Source organism: Heterocephalus glaber, unplaced genomic scaffold (assembly GCF_053883595.1).
Source record: "Heterocephalus glaber isolate CG9 unplaced genomic scaffold, H.glaber_assembly_v1.0 deba00001504, whole genome shotgun sequence".
NCBI lineage: Eukaryota > Metazoa > Chordata > Mammalia > Rodentia > Bathyergidae > Heterocephalus > Heterocephalus glaber.
Window position 1 is genome coordinate 70,379,518 of NW_028258324.1, and position 18,878 is coordinate 70,398,395.

General features: G+C 51.3%; 2 protein-coding genes across 12 annotated transcripts; one reads left to right on the forward strand and one right to left on the reverse strand.

Annotated features, from left to right (window-relative positions):
- The first annotated feature begins 1,701 nt into the window (after nucleotides 1-1,701).
- Nucleotides 1,702-9,920, forward strand: Thpo (thrombopoietin). 8 transcript variants are annotated; one of them, XM_087186800.1, is made up of 7 exons: nucleotides 1,711-1,884; nucleotides 2,535-2,645; nucleotides 3,146-3,290; nucleotides 3,514-3,638; nucleotides 4,156-4,242; nucleotides 7,273-7,440; nucleotides 7,750-9,920. In XM_087186800.1, exons 3-7 carry the CDS (start codon nucleotides 3,278-3,280, stop codon nucleotides 8,407-8,409), a joined length of 1,053 nt encoding a protein of 350 aa, XP_087042926.1. In that variant the 5' UTR covers nucleotides 1,711-1,884; nucleotides 2,535-2,645; nucleotides 3,146-3,277; the 3' UTR covers nucleotides 8,410-9,920. The 8 variants fall into 8 exon arrangements, with proteins under 8 accessions (XP_087042924.1, XP_087042926.1, XP_087042927.1 ...); XM_087186801.1 differs by having other exon boundaries at nucleotides 1,763-1,884; nucleotides 2,538-2,645; XM_087186795.1 differs by having other exon boundaries at nucleotides 1,769-1,884; nucleotides 2,538-2,649.
- Nucleotides 9,921-12,072: 2,152 nt separating this feature from the next.
- On the reverse strand, nucleotides 12,073-18,690 carry Polr2h (RNA polymerase II, I and III subunit H). Of its 4 annotated transcripts, none has more exons than XM_087186807.1 (6): nucleotides 18,519-18,690; nucleotides 17,255-17,654; nucleotides 15,153-15,236; nucleotides 14,970-15,063; nucleotides 13,659-13,742; nucleotides 12,073-12,436 (listed from the first exon to the last, which is right to left on the reverse strand). In XM_087186807.1, the coding sequence occupies exons 2-6, from the start codon at nucleotides 17,325-17,327 to the stop codon at nucleotides 12,319-12,321; spliced, it is 453 nt and encodes a 150-aa protein (XP_087042933.1). In that variant the 5' UTR covers nucleotides 17,328-17,654; nucleotides 18,519-18,690; the 3' UTR covers nucleotides 12,073-12,318. The 4 variants fall into 4 exon arrangements, with proteins under 4 accessions (XP_087042933.1, XP_087042932.1, XP_087042934.1 ...); XM_087186806.1 differs by having other exon boundaries at nucleotides 17,255-18,419; nucleotides 18,519-18,665; XM_087186808.1 differs by lacking the exon at nucleotides 18,519-18,690 and adding an exon at nucleotides 16,459-16,638 and having other exon boundaries at nucleotides 17,255-18,500.
- Nucleotides 18,691-18,878: the final 188 nt, after the last annotated feature.

An 18,878-nucleotide genomic window follows, 5' to 3' on the forward strand; every position in this document is an offset into this window, starting at 1 on the left:
GACGGCGAGAGGCGGGCGCAGGGCGCGGGCGGGGCGCGGGCGGGCGGCGAGGGGCTCGGCGGGTGGGCGGGCGGCCGCGGAGTCGGCGTTGGCGTCGGCGCCGGGCCGGGCGCGGCGGACGCTGACCCGGGCCGTGCGCCGCTCCAGTGCCCCGGGCGCCGGCTCCGGCCCGTTTTATGCCCCGCGCCCGACACCCCGGCCGGGGGCCTCCTCCTCTGCAAACGGGGCGGCGGCGGCGGCTCGGCGAGGGGCCGGGCTGAGCCCGGGGGGTCCGGCCCAGCAGCGGCGGCCCGGATCGCGAGTGGGGGAGGGGAGGGAGAGCTGGAACCCGGCGGGAGGGGGGAGAGGGCGGGGAGGGGAGGGGCCGGGGCGCACGGGGGGGGGCGGGCCTGGAGCCCCCCTCCGCCGACAGTCGCAGGGTGGATGGACCAGAGATGCGTGTCCAGCCTAAGACGGGATCCTCAGGCCAGGGAGGGGCAGAGGTGGGGCCTGAGGCCTGGATTCCTGCTGAAGGATGAAGACTTGTCTGCGGGTGACAGCCGAGCTCTCCCTGACTCTGGGCCCACAACACCCCTGTTCCCTTGGCCCTGGCTCTCACTGCCTTTCCATCCTTTCTGAGTTGTCCGCATTCGAGAGCTCCCCAGCACAGGGACTTGGCCAAAAACAGGCGCTGTTTCGCTTCGGTGGAGACAGAGTTTTCTTCTCCACTGCAGCTTGCCCTCAAGCCCATCCCACCATCACCCTCGCACTTTGTCACCCTCTTCCTTTGCCCGAAGGACCCTCTTCCTCTCCAGCCCACCCCCAGCTCCTTTGTCCCGGTTTTCTGGTCATGTTCCTTGTCCCCTCCCACCTCACACCCCCACCATCCTCCCGACCAGCCCGGCACCCTCCTTCCTAATCGCGGGAGGCATCTCGTCTGGCTGAACTGCAGAATTCCGGGATCTAGGCCATACTCCTTCACAGACAGCCCCATCCTTGGAAGGAGGAACAGGAGAGAGCCTGGGGGGAAACAGGGGTGGGGGGTACAGGTCAGGAGCCCCTGAAGACAGAGGCTGTGGGAGACGGACACTGAGGGGAAGGCAGAGCAGCGAGGGCCAAAGAAGGGCGCTGGCAGGGAGAGATTTGGAGGGGAAGTCCAGGTCCTTTTCCGAGACAAGGACACACGGCACAGAGGTCAGGGGCCTTAGCTGTCCAAGCCCCTGAGCCCCAGCAGAAGAGCACCGGAGCAGCACCCAGTCCCTCAAGCGGTCCACACCCTTCTCCTGTAACAGGACCCCAGCGAGATCACTCTCTCCATAGGCGAGAACCCAGATTTCCCAGTCGAAAAGAGGACCGACAAGAAGGTCTCCTGGAGGAGGGCGGGGCTATAAGAAAGGAAAACAGGACACAGGAGTCCTATTGGATTTTGACAGCAGGTGTGGTGTCCAGGGAAAAGAAATTTGGATAGCCAGGAACTGAAAAGCCCACCAAGCTAAAATGTTACCCCCGGGGATGAACATGCGGCTGGCCAGATCTCTCCTGGACAAAAGCTCTGCTCCGCTTCCATCTCTTCCCCAGCCAGGTCGCATGTCCCACAGAAAAAATGGATCCCCCTCTGTAAATGCTCCCTGCACATGGGTGGAGGAGCTGGGCTTCATTAGTGGACCATGGTCCAGAGCAGGGGATCCAGGCCCAGCAGGGGCAGGAGGAGAAGGCGTCACTTCCGGGTGCCTTCGCCAGTGTCCGGTGGCTCTCTGCGCTCTGATTGGGCAGAAGTGGCCGGGTCAGACGTGTGACCCCACTGCTATGGAAGGGCTGTGCCCCAACGCCACATGTCTTCCTACTCATCTGCTCCCCAGAGTGCTATCCGCCGTTCGCCTGGTTCCTTAAGCCCTTCTCCCCTGGGTGAGTAGCAAGCTGGGTTGGTGCTGGTGAGGGTAGGAAGGACAGGACAAAGTGGGCTCTCAGCTGGGGGAGGGGCAGGCCAACTGGAACCTAGAGGCACTGACCTTTGTCGAGAAGAGTGTAGCTTTCCCAGAATGGGAGGAGCAGGCAGCAGGGCTAGGGGGTGGGGTGCTGGTTTCAGAGGGACTGATCACAGACATGGTGGAATACACCACCATCCTGGCTGGCTCTAGGAAAAGGAGACTAGGACCCAGGGAGAAAATGAAGGAGCCGCGTGTAGGGTTAGAGAACCCAGCACCAAGATGGACACAGCCCCAGTCTCCATTCTTACCCAGTCACTCCTTGTTAGCTTAAGGTTCTGAATCCTGGGACTGAGGAAGCTGGATCAGGCAAGCCAGGGCACAAGGAAGAGGGTAAGGGGAGGAGGACTTGTGTATGTTGACAGACCTACAGGAAATCCCAATATTGAATCAGGTGCAGACCTCTTTGCACAAGTTGTGAAAGGAGGAGGAAGCCATGTGGGGGGTCCTGGGAAGGAACCGGAAGGGGTCTGCAGAGGGGGCAGAGGGGCAGGTGCAGCTATGAGACAGATAGGCTGGCTGCTGTCTCAGGTGCAGTAAGCCATGTAACATGGGCATCATCTCACTCAGCAGGTGCCCATTCCTGGGCCACTTGCCTCAGGAAAGAAGTCCCAGGACTGTTAGCCCATCTCAGTTTTTCAGAACGTGGATTGCAAAGAACAACTCCAGGAGGCTTTATGTGTGGGTAAATAGGGAAAGAATGAGAGGCTGATGTTTTGCACCAGCTTTTAATCCCTGCCTTCTGGTGGTCCCAGTTGCCTCTTTGCTCAATTCCCCCTCAACACATTATGCACATTCGCAGCTTCCTCATCCTGCCCCTGGATTCCATTTTGCATGCTTCTCCAGGTTTGCGCACAGTTCTCCCCATCGGTGTCCCCATCCCAGATTCTCAGCCCTGACAACCGAGCTCACTCAGAATTGGAAACCAATTAAGCCGTGTGTGTCCGTGCGTGAGTGTGTGTGTGTGTGCGCGCGCACGTGTGTGTGATGTCCTGCTGCCCTCAGCAGGTGTGGGAGGTGTGGGGGGCACTACGCCCAGAGTCACTGACAAAGAAACCACACCATTTGCTGCAGTCACAGGAAACTGCAGGGACAGCTCTCCCAACATCTGCTCCCCCTGCTTTCAAGGCAGTCTGCTCCTTGAAACTTGATGAATTGGCCACTCTTCTTGTCACTTACAGGATAGAGTCCACCTGTGCCCCACCCCACTCTGCCCAGAAGTGCAAGAGCCCAAGCCGCCTCCATGGCCCCGGGAAGGATTCAGGGGAGAGGCCCCATACAGGGAGCCCCTCCAGCCAGACACTCCAGCCAGAATGCAGCTGACTGGTGAGAACTCGCTCAGGGACAAGGGCCAGCCTGGAGCATGGCAGGGGAGGCAAAGAGACATTGTGGGGCGGGGGTCCACTCTCCAGGGAATCAATCCGGTGCTGCTCCTCGGAGCCCCTGGATTCAGGTCTGGGTCCCGCATGGGAAATCCTGGCCCACCACCCTACAGTGATTCCTCCCTTATCCGCCTCCAACCTTTCAACCTCATTTCTCCTCTTCTAAGAATTGCTCCTGGCGGTCCTTCTTCTTACTGCAAGACTAACTCTGTCCAGCCCAGCTCCACCTGCCTGTGACCCCCGACTCCTACATAAACTGCTTCGTGACTCTCATGTCCTTCATGGCAGACTGGTAAGTACTCCACGCACTAGCCCTTCTGCCCACTTAGATGATGAACTGCCCTCACCTGCACCACTTTCTTACACTCCCTGACCAATGACTGTGCCTCCAATGTTGTCTTTGGTAAGACCACTGCCACCAGGCATGGTGGCACATGCCTATAACCCCAGGTACACAAGAAGCTGAGGCAGGAAGATTGTCAGTTTGAGCCCAGCCTGGAGAACTTAGCCAGACCTTGTCTCAGAAAAGAAAAGAAAGGGGAAAAAAAGGTGGCAGGGGCTAGGAGTGTACCTCAGTGGTAGAGTGCTTGCCTGGCATGAGCAAGGCCCCAAGTTCAATCCCTGCACCCCCCAAAAAAAGACTTCTGCCTACTATTGATCACTTCTGGCAAGGACTGTGATTTACACTAGAGCCTTTCTTAGAAGCTCTAGTCTGGACATAGTGTTCCAGGGAGACTGTCCCAGCTACTGGGCCACCAACCCCTCCCTTATTTCAGCTCCCTTCTCCCCCCACCCATCTTTCTCAACAGAGCCAGTGCCCAGACGTTAACCCTTTGTCCACACCTGTCCTGCTGCCTGCTGTGGACTTCAGCTTGGGAGAATGGAAAGCTCAGACGGTAAGAAAGCCATCCGGGACCTGGCGGTGTAGCTCAGTGGTAGAGTGAGCACTTGCTTGGCAGCATGTGTGAGGCTCTGGCTTTGGTCCCCAACATCAAAAAAGAAGAAAGAAGGAAGAAAAGAGATAGGGAGGGAGGGAAGTGGGGAGGGAAAATGAAAACTGTCCCTTACATGGGCTTCCATAAGTCTTGCCATCACCGAGTCCCTACTGCTTACTATTGATTCTTCTAAATTTTTGAGCTCCCTAAAAAATCTCACCTTCACCTTGACCAGCCGAACCCAACCTACATTCCGGTGACCCCTGACAAGACTCAGGATTCGGGCCTAATATGTTAAACAGATTTGGGGCTGAACACGTGCAGAGCTGAATAGAAGTCTCTCGTGGCCATGCCTCTGACCTCTGCTCCTTCAACCTTCTTAAAATGGCATGAAGTAAGGCTGTGTATAAATACCTGCAGATGACACAAAGCTGGGAAGTACCATGAAACAACAAAAGCTAGAATCAAGAGGAATTAAATTCCAAGGTGGGGTTTAACAGAAATGTACATGTCATTAATTCTACAAGTGCGAATTCAGTGAAGTCCTCTTCCAGCCCTCGGCTCATCATGGCCTCCCTTGTTCACGCTTCCAGCCGCATGAAAGATCTAAGAGTGCCGCATAGACTCAAAATGTAGCATGTAACATTATTGAAGCAGCTCTTATTTTTATTCATTTATTTATTTTTTGCAGGGCTGGGGATCAGACCCAAGGCCTTGTGGATGTTAGACAAGTGCTCTACCACTGGACTATACCTCCAGCCCTGAAGCAGCTATTTTTTTGTCCTTGTTTTATTAGCGCACATTTACAGTACATGATGGTCACATCCCTTGTGGGGAGATGGTACATGTACAAAACACGTCCCAGTTCTTTTTTTCCCTTTCCCTCCTCTCCTCCCCCTTCCCTCCATTTCTTGGCCCCCTTCCCATTTGCAAAAAATCTATCTCCCTATTAGCTGTCTTTTATTTTCCTCTTTATTTATACTTTTGGTTTCTCATATAAGAGAAACCATGCAGTGTTTAAGCTTGTATGTCCATTTCACTTAACATTATGGTCTCAAGGTACATCCATTAAGATGGGTGTGGTGGCTCATGTCTGTAATCCCAGCACTCAGGCGGCTGAGGCAGGAGGATCACCATGAGTGCTAAGCTACAAAGTGAGTAGCCTGTCATAGCAAGTGAGTAGCTGAGGCTACATAGCAAAACCTTGTCTCAAAAACAGGCAAAACAATGGAGGTGCCTCCATTTTCCTACAAACGATTCATTTATTCTTTATGGCAGGAGTAGTATTCCATTGTGTATAAATATCACATTTTCTTTATCCATTTATCTGTTGATGGACATATAGCTATGAAGCAGTTTTTTTGTTTGTTGGTTTGTTGGTTTTGGGGTTTTTTTTTTTTTTTTTGGTACCAGGGATCAAACTCAGGTCCTTGTGCTTGCGCAGCAGGCAGCGAAACCACTGAGCTAAATCCCCGGCCCCTTTTTGGTTTGTTTTGAGACAGGTCTCACTATGTAGCCCAGGCTGGCCTTGAACTCACAGAGATCCTCCTGCCTCAGCCTCCTAAGTGCTAGGATTACAGGCCTGCACCACCACATCCAGCCTTGAAGCAGTTTTTTTTTTTTTTGGTACCAGGGATCAAACTAGGGTCCCTGTGCTTGCGCAGCAGGTGGCGAAACCACTGAGCTAAATCAGTTATTTTTAAAATAGATAATTCTGGACTGCTTTAGAAATTTAGCATCCACATTGCAGAAAAATTCCTATCGAACTCTATTCTTTTTTTTTTTTTTGTACTAAGGGTTGAACCTAGGGCCTTTATACTAACCTACACCCCTAGTCCACTTTATTTTTTGGTACTGGGGATGGAGCTTAGGACCTTGCACTTGCCAGGCAGGCGCAGTGCCACTGAGCCACATCCCTGGCCCCTGGTCCACTTTTTGAGACAGGGTCTTGCTAAGTTGCTAAATTGCCCAATCTGAGTTCAAACTCAAAATCCTCCTGTTTCAGCCTCCCAGAGTGTTGGGACTTACTGGCATGCACTACCACGCCCAACTAGAACTCTGTTCTTAGTAGACTATCCTTAAAAATATGGGCCCCACTACTGGAGATCCGCTTTCAAAACACATGCTAATTTATTTTATTTTTTTATTTTTTTGTATCGGGGATCGAACTCGGGTCCTTGTGCTTGTGCAACAGGGGGCGAAACCACTGAGCTAAATCCCGGGCCCAACATGCTAATTTATTAAGAGGGACCATATTAAACTAACACATGTCCAGAAGGAAGCACCTGAATAAAAGGCCAGAAAGCATGTTGAATGAGGAACGGTTAAAGAACAAAGCCACAAACCTGGCTGATTAGGCCAGAGACAAGTAGCCTGTGTGCAGCAAGAACTGATTTCTCTTGGGACCCAAATCTACTCTTCTTACTCCTCTGAGTCCCAGAATCCTCGCCCTTCCCCCAAGTCTGTTAGGGGCACTGGGTCAGGGGAGCGGGGCAGTACCTATGGATTGCTTCTATTCCACTTCCGCCACTTGTTAAGTCCCTTCTCATCATCTTTATGAACAGTACGATACCATCTCATCTCTATTTTTAGTTTGGTTTTGGGGGGGGGGGTTCGGTACCAGGGATTGAACTCAGGACCTTGCGCTTATGAGGCAGGCAGCGGAACCACTGAGCTAAATCCCCGGCTCTACTTTTAGTTTTAAGATGCTATGGTCCCAGGCTTTTGTACCAGAAAGAGTAGACGTGCAGTACTGAAACCAAGAGCTAAGTCAGTGGAGACCAGCCGGGTTGGTGGACACGAGTTACTGAAGCCAGAGGCTGATGACCAATTGTCGGGAGACTGTGAAGAATTCCTGAGCTGGGTGGGACCCGGGTCCTGTCCAGTTCTCAGCTCCTATGATTCACCCAGCTGGCAACTCCTCCAGGCTCCCCACCCGCTATTAGCATGTCCTTTGAAGCCGCCCGCTTCTCTTTTCCATCCCTTTCCCAGGAGCAGACCAAAGCACAGGACATTCTAGGCGCAGTGACCCTTCTGCTGGAGGGAGTGATGGCAGCTCGGGGACAGCTGGGACCCACGTGCCTCGCATCCCTCCTGGGACAGCTTTCTGGACAGGTCCGACTCCTCCTTGGGGCCCTGCAGGGCCTCCTGGGGACCCAGGTAAGTCCCAAGTTGAGGAACCTACAGACGCTGTCCTCCACCTCAGTCCCCTAAGAAACCTGAGGATAGGGGGCCAGGGATTTAACTCAGTGGTTTCACCGCCTGGTGCGCAAGTGCAAGGACCCGAGTTCAATCCCTGGTACCAAAAAAGAAAGAAACCTGAAGAAGGAAAGGGGATCCCGGGATGGTGGGGGGAGAGGTGACCTCCCAAGGAGTGCTCCCTCCCAGCCACAGAGCCTAGGCGCTGGCACGAGGGAGGCCGGGGGTCTGGGCCTGGTCTCTGGCCTCAGGCCCATCCTCTGCCCTCAGCTTCCTCCACAGGGCAGAACCACAGTTCACAAGGACCCCAATGTCATCTTCCTGAGCTTCCAGCAACTTCTCCGAGGAAAGGTGCGTTTCCTGCTGCTTGTAGGAGGGCCCACCCTCTGTGCCAGGCGGGCCCTGCCCACCACCGCAGTCCCAAGCAGTTCCTCTCTGTTCCTCCCACTAAACAAGCTCCCAAACAGGACTTCTGCGTTGCTGGAGACGAACTTCAGTGTCTCAGCCAGAACTACTGGCTCTGGACCTCTGAACAGGCTGCAGGGATTCAGAGCCAAGATTCCAGGTCTGCTGAATCAGACTTCCGGGTCTTCAGATCAAATCCCTGGACACCTGAATGGGACACACAGACCCTTGAACGGAACTCATGGACTCCTTCCTGGAGCCTCACCCAGGGCCCTAGAAGTCCCAGACATTCCACCAGGAACTTCAGACACAGGCTTCCGGCCACCCCACCTCCAGACCGGATATTCTCCTTCCACGGCCCTTCCTCCTGCTGGACAGTACACACTCTTCGCTCCTTCACCCACCTTGCCCACACCTGTGGGCCAGCTCCAGCCCCTGCTTCCTGACCCTTCTATCACACCCAACTCCAGCAGCCCTCTGGCCGAAGCCCACCCTCACCCTGAGAGTGTGTCTCAGGAAGGATAAGGTGCCCAAGCACTGCCAGATGGGAGGGGCCCTGGCAGGCAACTGCAGCGCTACCAAACCTGCAACCCAAAGCCCCGGCAGAGGGGGCTGCACAGGACAGGAAAGGGGGCTGCTTTTCACTGTACATTATAAAACTTCAGAAGCTATTTTTTTAAGCTATTGACAATACGTATTCATCAGAGCAGCTAGTTATTGTTGGTCTGTTTTTTGTATAATTTTGCAAATCACATCTATGTGCTCTTTTTCATGATAATCCTCCAAAGGCTTGGCCTGGCCTGGCCTTTGAACAGAGGTAGATTAGCCTTGTGTCACAAAACAAGTGTGATTTTTCCTTTGCTTCAAGTTTAAGGCCTTCCAGAATCCTGTGCCCTTTACCATCATTCCCAGTGGGACTGTTTGCTCCTCTATTTTTTAGATCCTTACTCCGGATAAATGAGTAACAGGTGTCGATCAGAAAGGCTGTCCCTATATAAATATACAAAATGAGCTTGGAAAAGAATAAATTAAGAGTACCCTAAAGCTAACCAAAACGCAAGAGAAAGACACTTGTCACAGGAGGGAATAGGACCCACATCCTGACCCACTTCCCAGAAAAGCTAACAGGAACCCTTGGAGAGCCTCACACCCCAGGTAAGCCTGTGCAGACCTTTCAGTAAAGAGAAGACCCGCCTGCAACAGCTGAGCAAACAGCTAGCACTTGAGCAGCTCAGCAGGAGGCTTCGCCAGGCCTGGGCTCCTGCCACCCTCCTGTGGAGGTCAGGGGGAAGTGCAGGAAGTGGCAGGAGGTGTTCCTGAGCTGACACCGCAGGACAAACACAAGAACAAGGGAAGGCCCACTTCCCATTCCCACAAGTGCAGCAAAAACGCAACCTTGTGCAGCCACCGTGAACTCGGCCAGGGCATCCCTAAAAACAGGCAGGCCTCTGCAGCTCTGCAGAGCCTGCTACCTCCAGAGGCTCCTGTAGGAAACCAGCTGAAGATTTTCCCTCTCCCCACCCCAAAGGAAAGGAGAGGGTAGCATGTAGGTGGAGGATCCAGGAATTCAGAGTGCCAAACACTGCCTCAAACATCCCAGGACCCCTAAGGGCTTCCCAAAACAGTTGGGTGAACACCAGGAGCCCTATGTATATTCCCCTTTCCATGTTCACACAACTGTTTTTGTTTTTTGATACCGGGGATCGTGAACTACAGTCCTTGTGCTTGCGCAGCAGGCGGCGAAACCACTGAGCTAAATCCCCAGCTCACACAACTTTGTAAGGTAGGTATTACCATCTCTACTTTACAGACCAGGAAACAGGCTCAGTCAGACTCACTCTCAAGCCCATTCTGTCCCCACTGTGGTACCCTATCATTCACTGATTCTGATTACTGGGATGTTTCTAGTCTGTAGGGAGTAAGTGCATCACCTATTGAAGAGTTCTGAGTAAAAACCAAAGAGCTTGGTGGGGGTGGCCAATCCGGACATCCGCAGGTGCCTCCCCCCCGCCCCCCGAAGAACAGTTATCAGGGGGAAGGAATCAACAAATGCAGAGCTGGGGGTGTAGCTCTGCGGCAGAACAAGTGCCTCGCCTGTGAGGCCCTAGGTTCGATCCCCAGCATTGAAAAAACAAAAACAGATATGCAAAGCTCAAAATGTTCTCCAAATCTCAGATGGTATCAGCAGGGGAGAATTAGTTCCACAGCACAAAATCTAGCATGAAGTTAAGGAAATGGTAACTGCAAACTATAATTTACTGAAATACTGAAGTAGGTTAAATTTTTTTGTTTTGTTATTTTGAGGCAGGGTCTCCCTTTGTAGTTCAGGCTAGCCCTGAACTCACTATGTAGCCCAGGCTGGCCTTGAACTCGAGGTGATCCTCCTGCCTCAGCCTCCTGAGTCCTGGGGTAACTAAGGTGTGCACCAGCACACCCGGCAAAGTAGGTTAAATTCAATAATCAACTTTGTGATATACAAGAGGCAGCACCCAGAACAAGGTATGTCAAAGAAACCAAAGATGTATGGTTCTCAGCACAGGAGAGAGGCAAGGGTAGGAAAACTGCAAAAGCAGCAGACAGTTCCAGGCATCTGATACCAGCGTTTGACTCACTCTAGTTCAGGGCACATGCAAATAAATTCTTGTGCTTCTTCAGTGTGACTGCAACTCCCCCTGGTTAATCTGACTTGGGCCAGGGATTTAGCTCAGTGGTTTCACCACCTGCCTCGCAAGCAGTTCAATCCCCGGTACCAAAAAAAAAAATCTAACCTGGGCTGGGGATGTAGTTCAGCAGTTGAGCGCTTGCCTAGCAGGGCTGGGTTTGGTCCCTAGCACCAAAAACAAAAACAAAAAAATCACCTAACCTGAGGCTGGGGATATGTGGGGCCCTGAAATCAAGCCCCAAGCACCAAAGGAAAAACAAGAAAAAGGAATCTAACCCATTCCCAAATCATCCCATCTGGTTGATTCTATCCCTTCTTACACTTACACACACACACACCACACACACACAAAACTACAATGAGAACACTCATCCCTATTCTACTTTATAGCAGTTCTTTATTTGCCACCCCAGGTCAGCCCAAATCTGCTATCGTAGCCCACAAACTATTACTAGTAATTTGGTTCTCACACTTAACCTAAATCTGTCCTCCAACCCCTCAAAAGATGTGACCCATGGAAAAATTCTAAGATTCCATAAAAATGCATCCCGACCCTCTCTGGGTCTCCACCCCCACCACCCTCGGTAAGGTGAAAGAAACACCTTCCTCCTCCCCGCCAAGGCCATTCATTTTCACTCCATTTCCCTAAATACTGTTTCTACCATCTCCTGTGAAGACCTGAAAATGATCCCAACAGGGATCCCAGCAGGCGCAGCAGGCCATCAGGAGACAACTGCTTAATACAGGGAATCTTTCTGAGCTATTATTACACCTTGGCGCTCCCAGGGGAAGAGTCCCAGAGAACTCTAACGCCAGGCTCAAGAGTCAGCTCACACACCCAGGCCCCTGTGACCATTTCCTTAACCTGTTTCTTTTCCGAACACTTATGAGTTAGTGACTACAGTCAGGCTGGGACACTGTCCTGGCCCTGGTGCTGGACTGCCAAGCTCATTGGTATTGCTGCCCTGTCCACCACACTGGTCTACTATGCAGCAGCTCCCCATTTGGTGCCACTGGGAAGAACCACCACATAGCCTCCCTCCCAGGTCACCCCAGGAGCGGACAGCACAGACAGCTCCTCCACCTTCTTCCTCAGCCACCAAGTCTGCTCTTCCTTTCAACAGACTCCACGCCTGTGTCTAAGAGCCTCCATAAAAGCGAACATTTCCTAGCTATGCAAGTGACTCATTCACATCCACGTGAACCGACTCCTAAGAGACTGAAAGTGTTGGAAGGACATGAGCAGGGCTCCGTGCCAATCCAGACCTCTCTGCCAAATGGGTGGTATCTTCCGGGCCCAGGGTACTATCCTCAGGAGCCAAAGCACAACACCCTCCCAGATCAGAAACCCCACCGGAAGATAAATGTTGGGAAGTCAGCCAGGAGATGAAGATAACCCTAAACCGAAACCAAAAGGCTGGACAGATCCTGTATCGACACATGATCATCCAACTGTGGGCCAGAAACATACCACAGACAAATCGGGGAAAAACTATTTTAAAGAAAATGAAAGTGTTAAAAAGGGGTAGAAGTCTGAAAAAGTGAGGTTTTAATTTAAAAAAACATATACACAGAACAACTGCTGATTCGTCTTCAGCTCGCTCACTGGGTCTTTCACTGGCAAGTCAAGTCTTCCTGAGTCCAGGCTTGCTGAAGATGCACCACAGCAGAGAAAGCCAGTCCCTCCTCAACAGGGACCACGGCAACTTCTCCTCGGGCTTGAATGTCCAGGACCCGAGCGACCCAGCAGCAAAGCTGGCTTCCCACCAGCTTCAGAAGGCCAGTTTCTTCATTAGCAGATAAACTCTGGAATCCACCTCAAAGCCGTGCAGGTTGTTGGCATCACCCTGCAGCCTCATGAGCAGGCCCCCGTAGGAAACGTAGGCAGAGCTGAAACAGAAGGCCCGTCCTGTGAGTGTGAGCTCTGACACAGATGCCACCCAGCCGCTTTCCATCCCAGCGTGAGAGAGAGGAGAGGCACTGTCCAGAGGCTGTCATTAGGAGCTAAAAATTCAGACAAGGTGAATCCACAGATGTGTCCAAAGTGGTGTTTTATACTAGCAAAGGCAGAAAATAACTAACCCACAATTAGGAGGATGGTAAATGAATTATGATAGATCTATTTACTGGAATGTTCTACAGCTATTAAAATGTTTAGGAAAAGCTTTACTAACACAGGGAAATATGTTTTACAAACGTTAAGCAAAAAGGGAAGACGATGTAATGAACATGATCTCAAAGAAACAGACAAAAAAAAAAATCAGAATGCTGGACATGGGGCACAGGCCTATAATTCCAGCTATTCCAGAGGCTGAGGCAGCAGTATCACAAGTCTGAGGCCTGCCTGGACAACTCAGCAAGATCCTGTCTCAAAATAAAAAGGGCTGCAGCCGGGGATTTAGCTCAGTGATTCCGCCCCCTGCCTCAAAAGCACAAGATCCCAAGCTCGATCCCTGGTACCAAAAAAAAATAAATAAATAAACAAATACAATAATAAAAAGGTCTGAAAAAAAATAAAAACAAAAAATAATTAAAATAAATAAGGGCTTGGAGTATAGATCAATGGCAGAGTGCTTACCTAACATATGTGAGGCTCTGGGTTATTAAACAGATACCTATAATATTCAAAAATGTTTAAGCAAAAGATTCCCTCTGGGTATGGAATTATAGGTGAGTTTTTCCTTTTTCACATTACTTCTCTGTTTTTCCATTTCTCACAAAGAACACATATTGTTTTAATAAAATTTTATAGAAAAGAAACTAATAATTGGGCAGGGAAACCAAAGAACTAGAGATTGGGTTACAGGGTAGCAAAACACACACACAAATAAACAAAAACAAAAAGCTTAGCTGTTTAATCACTTAATGCTGCATGGAGTTCCTGGAGAAATCCACTTCCCTCTGAACTTCACACAGCAAGATTACCGGAGATCCTGATAAAGGGCAGCGTGAGCCACCAATATTGCGAACTGGGAACTGTCCTCAGAGCAGTTTCTTTCAGTTCTCCATACGTCTCAGGTGCTTCAGGAGGACCCAAGGCAGTAGCAGGAACACGGCCCAAATTTTTAGGACAGGGAGGGGAAAAGGATTCTCACCAGACTATGGGACTTACAGGCGTGTTGCTGCTTCAGTAGATGTTTCATCCCCCTCAATCCTGTACACTTTCCCATACATTACATACTCAAACTGGTCAGCCCTGTGGAAAAATTGAGCAAAGTTATACTCCATAATAATTAACAGTGTTACGAGGCCCTTGATGAATGATAACTGGGCCGGGCATGCTAACGCACGCCTGTAATCCCAGCTACTCAGGAGGTTAAAGCAGGAAGATCACAAGTTCAAGGCCAGCCTGGGCAATTTAGCAAGACCCTGTCTCAAAACAAAAATTTTTAAAAAGAGTTGTGGATGTAGCTTAGTGGTAGAGTGCTTGCCTATCAAGTGTGAGGCCCTGCAGATATTGAATTACCAGTACCACAAGAGAAAAATTTTTTAACACATAAATAAAAAATAAAACAGTATCTGGCAAGTAAGTGCCAGCATTGTAACAGGCAATTTAGTAACATGTTTAGTCCTCACAGCAATCCTGTGAGCCAGGCCACATAGCCTGGGTCACTCAAGTGATCATTTCCTCAGTCTTCAAAAAGCTGCAATTCACAAGCATGTTATCAACTCTCTCAAGAAACACCTGGTTGCTCGATTTGTTCATTTGTTGTTTTAATTTTTTTATTAGTACATGTTTGCAGACCATAATAATGACATTCATCATGAGGAATTGGTACATGCGAACTTGGGACCTTTCGCTTTTGAGGCAGGCGCTGGAACCACTGAGCTAAATCCTTGGCCCTGCATCTTAATTCTTTTTTACTTCCCTTTCCATTTCCCTCCCACCCATCTTCCTAGTTGTCTGATTTCTTAACTGTAATAATTTCCTTAAGGTTATTCAAATTCTGCTGATAATCATTTATTCCAGGAATGTAAAGCTTCTTCTTGGCCTGGGGATGGAGTTCAATGGCATAGCACATTGGCGAGGTCCCAGTTTACAACCCCAGCACCACACAAATAAATAAATAAACAAAAAATAATCATAGCCAGGTGGCTCATGCCTATAATCCCAGCACTTGGGAGTAGTCTGAAGCAGGACAATCATCTTGAATTTGAAACCAGCTTAGGCTACACAGCGAGTTCAAGGCAAGTTCAAGGCTACACATCGAGAGATCGTGTCTCAAAAAAGAAAAATAGCTGGGGATTTAACTCAGTGGTTCTGCTGCCTGCCTGGAAAGTGCAAGGTCCAGAGTTCGATCCCTGGTTCCCCCCACCCAAAAAAATTAATAATAATAATAATGATAAATAAAGGTCTTTCTATACCAGTTAGCTACTTAATCTTCAGGGCATACTTCAAGCACTCCCTTCTCTACTTCCTCACCTGGAAGGCCTGTCATCTGTGGGGTTGTATTCACCATCATCAAGCGTACCATCTTCATACAAGGTACTAGCTATAACCAATCGGAACTTGTCACCTGAAAATAACGGCAATATCTCAGGGTGAAGAGCTGAAATTATGCAGAGTTAAAAAAAAAAAAAATCTCTTTCTGTGTTCAATACTTACCCAAGTCTACAGGGTAAATCTGAATGTTCACATCTAAGATGAGGTCCATCTTGAAAGATTCACTCTCACAATGCAGTCGAGATACTGAGGAGAAATACAAAGAGAGTGATAGGCCCAGAGCAGTTTAGGGTTAAGCGCAATGGACTTTTAATCTAGTCTCCATCCCCTGGCCTCTCCTCTGTTTTCATGAACTACAAACTCAATCAGAACCTCACATCCGAGAAGGAAAAGGGCAAAAAATTGTCAGGCATGATGGCACACACCTATAACCCCAGTACTCTAAGAAGCTGAGGCAAGAGGATCACAGGTTTGAGCTTAGCCTGGGAAAATTACCAATTTAGTGAGACCCTGTCTCAAAATGTTTAACAAAGGGCTGGGGGTATAGCTCAGTGCAAAAGCCCTGGGTTCAGTCTGGGGGGAAAAAAAGAGAGAGAAAACTATGGCAAGTAAGCAGAATCCCACAGAAGCATCAAAGATCCTCTGGCTTTGAGCTAATTATTCATTCACCCAAAAGTTTCCATTTTGTGCACTAGGCACTATGGTGAGGGGATTATCAGGATGATTAAGAACTAATGTCTGAACCAGGCACTGTGGCACACACCTGTAATCCCGGCATTCAAGAGACTGAGGCAGGATTTTGGCAATTTCAAATTTGAGATCAGCCAGGGCTACATAACAAATTCAAGGCCAGCCTGAACTACATATCGGGACTGTCTCAGAAAACAAAGTAACAACAACAAAAAAGAACAATGTCTGTCTTGAGAAACATGTTTCCAAAGGGTGGAGGGGGTGAAGGGCCCACAGGTAATGGGGGAAAAAATATGAACCAAGATACATCATGTACAGATACAAGCACCCAATGATAAATGTAAACGTATTCTATACCTAAAATGTACCAATAAAAGAATTAAAAAAGAAAAACATGCTTCCAGGCAAAAAAAAGTAACACCAAAAAAAAAAAAAAACAATCATCATCCACAGCACAGTAGTTATATAAGGTGCAGCTGAAAAATATACTGTTTAGATTTTTTTAATTTATTACAGTAAAAGACACATTGCCATTAGTTCCCCCTCAAAATACTCCCCCTAGGGCCCGGGGATTTCGCTCAGTGGTTCTGCTGCCTGCCTCGAAAGCACAAGGTCCTGAGTTTAATCCCCGGTACCAAAAAAAAAAAACTCTCCCTCACTCCAAACACTTAGCCCGTTGTTCTTGATACTTTCTGAAGAAGTTCTGAAGTCCTCTTTTATGTCTTTAGTTGCTCTACTGTGGCTGTCTCCATGTCCTGAATTGATTCAAAACGTTTACCTTTCATGGTCATTTTGACTTTGGGGAAGAGCCAGATGTCCCACGGTGCCAGATCCGGTGGATGAGGACACATTGTGTTTTCACCAGCCTGCCTTTTGGCTGGATGGCACTCAGCCGCAGCATTCACTGTTTTGGATCACACTTCATAAGGACACCCAACAAAGGGCACTACCAGGATTGCTTCAGAAAGTGGCAAGAACATCGGGTAAGTGTTCAGAGACAGTATTTTGAGGGAGATCAATGGTGATGTCTTTCACTGTAGTAAGTTTTTAATACACTCGGTATTTTTCTACCATTCCTTGTATGCCAACCAGCTTGCTCTAACTCAGAAAGGACTTCACAAGGAGTTACATTTGGGGAACAATACAAGAATTTAGGTTAGGAAGTCAGACAACTCACAGTGTGTCTGTTTTTTTCTCTTTAATCTAGGGCCTCGCGCATTTTAAGCAAGCGCTCTGTACCACTGAGCTACATCCCTAGCCCCGCACTGCGGTCTTGGGTAGGGTATTTAACCTCTTAGGAACAAAACGGGTAAGACACCACCTACCTCACAGGAACCCCTGAAAGGAATGAATAGGGCAAAGTGTGTAGGTAGCGCACAGTGCAGATTTAGGTACGGACTACAAGATGCCCAGGAGCAACACCATGGTAAAGGCCACCCGGGCATCGAGGAAAGCTCAGGGTTCCGTTTTTTTTTTTTTTTTTTTTTGTCCATATGATGTTTGCACAGGGTGGTCGCCCCACCACGTGAGCGGAGGACAGGTGGGCCAGGGGCGTGCCGCAACTCCTTACTTACCTCGGTCAAACTTCTTGCCTTCCGGGTCAATGTCTTTCACATCAAAAATATCCTCAAACAGGATGCCCGCCATCGTGAGGGGGCCACGAGGGCTGCAGCAGTAGCGCCGGACACGAACCCTCGCTTGGAGAAAAGCGGGAGAAACAGGAGCCGAAGAGCAGCAGCGAGGAGAAAGAAGGCCGCATGCGCACCGACTGCCAGTAGTGCAGCCACTTCCGTCGCCGCCTTCCTCTCGGGGCTTCTTCACTTCCGCCCCTACAGAGTGCTCCGGGGAAGCTGGCGCGTTGAAGGTGGATCTCGGGTCCTGATGACTCCGCCCAGGGCGGGGATGTCTCGGGCCCCACCTCTCACGGAGGTGGCGCGAGTTGCCGGGCTCTGCTGTGGGGCTCTACTGCCCCCTCTGCAGAGTCCGGGTTCCGAACACTGGAATGCGTGGGGGCCTTACCCAGGCAAGGACCTTGATCCTTGGCCCGTAGAAGCCCAGCCCTAGCCCTACCCTGCCTGCCTGCGTGCCCGCGTAGGGCACAGTCCGCGCCGGGGGGCGGGTGGCGCAGAACTCCGCCCCCACAGCGCTGATCCGTAGGGCATGGTGCCCAGACCCTCCAGCTGGCAGCAAGGCCCCCGGGCCGGTCCAGGCCGGCCCAGCCCTGCTAGACGTCACTCGAGCTGGGTCGGTCCGGTTTGGGAATTTGCCATGATGTCACGATGGGGAAGAGAAAAGCCTACACTGTCCCATCGACTTGGTACCTCCCGCTCCCCCACACTGGTCTTTCTTTCTGGGCACTGATCTCCGTGTCCCTGCATGCTGGGCAGCTTCTTCCCTCACGCTGCTCCTTCTACCCGGGAGCTAGCAACTCTCGAATACTGCGCCCCTCCTGGGCACTGCTCCCTCCCTGGGCACTGCCTCTGCGTCCCACACTGCGCCCCCGCCCCCATCCCTGGGCACTGGCACTCAACCCACCCCACTCTACCCTTCAGGGACCCTGAGAGCCAACGCGGGCCCCCCGCGGGCCGTTCCCCCACAGCAACGAGACCAGCAGCTCCTCGAGTTTCTCCTCCGGCCTGGACAGGGAGAAGAGACTGCCTCCCAGGAGTGGCCTACGACTCCCTTTCCTCGGGCCTCGCCTCTTCCTGTCCCCTCCCTGGCAGCCTCAGGTGCACCTGCCTGGGGGAGCCCCCTCCCCAGAAAGGAAAGGGAAACGTTGAAGGGACGGCCTTCAACTCCCCTCGGCGTCCCCCCCCCCCCGCCATCATTGCTTCTCACCCTGGCCGGGGCAGAGGAACCTTCCCTGGCCGACCGGACCGTGCCGAGGGGCAGACGGGGCGGCTCCTCACGGGTCCGGCCGGGAAGCCTGAGGTAGACGGTCCTGCACCCACCAGCGCCTAGACCCACCGAGCCCCGGCGTCCCGACCCCTCCCGCCCCGCTGGGCGCCGCGGCCCGGCCCCTCCACGTGCCACGGGCCCGCCCTGGCCCGGCCCCCTTACGCCGCTGTCCGGGGCCTCCACGGGGAGGGGCTCGCGCTCACACACCCCGGGCGCCCCCTGCCGCCTCCCCCAGCCTAGGAGGCGGCCCCGGCGCAGACCCTCGCGGGGCTGGGCCGGGGCCTCCGGGTGGGCCGGCGG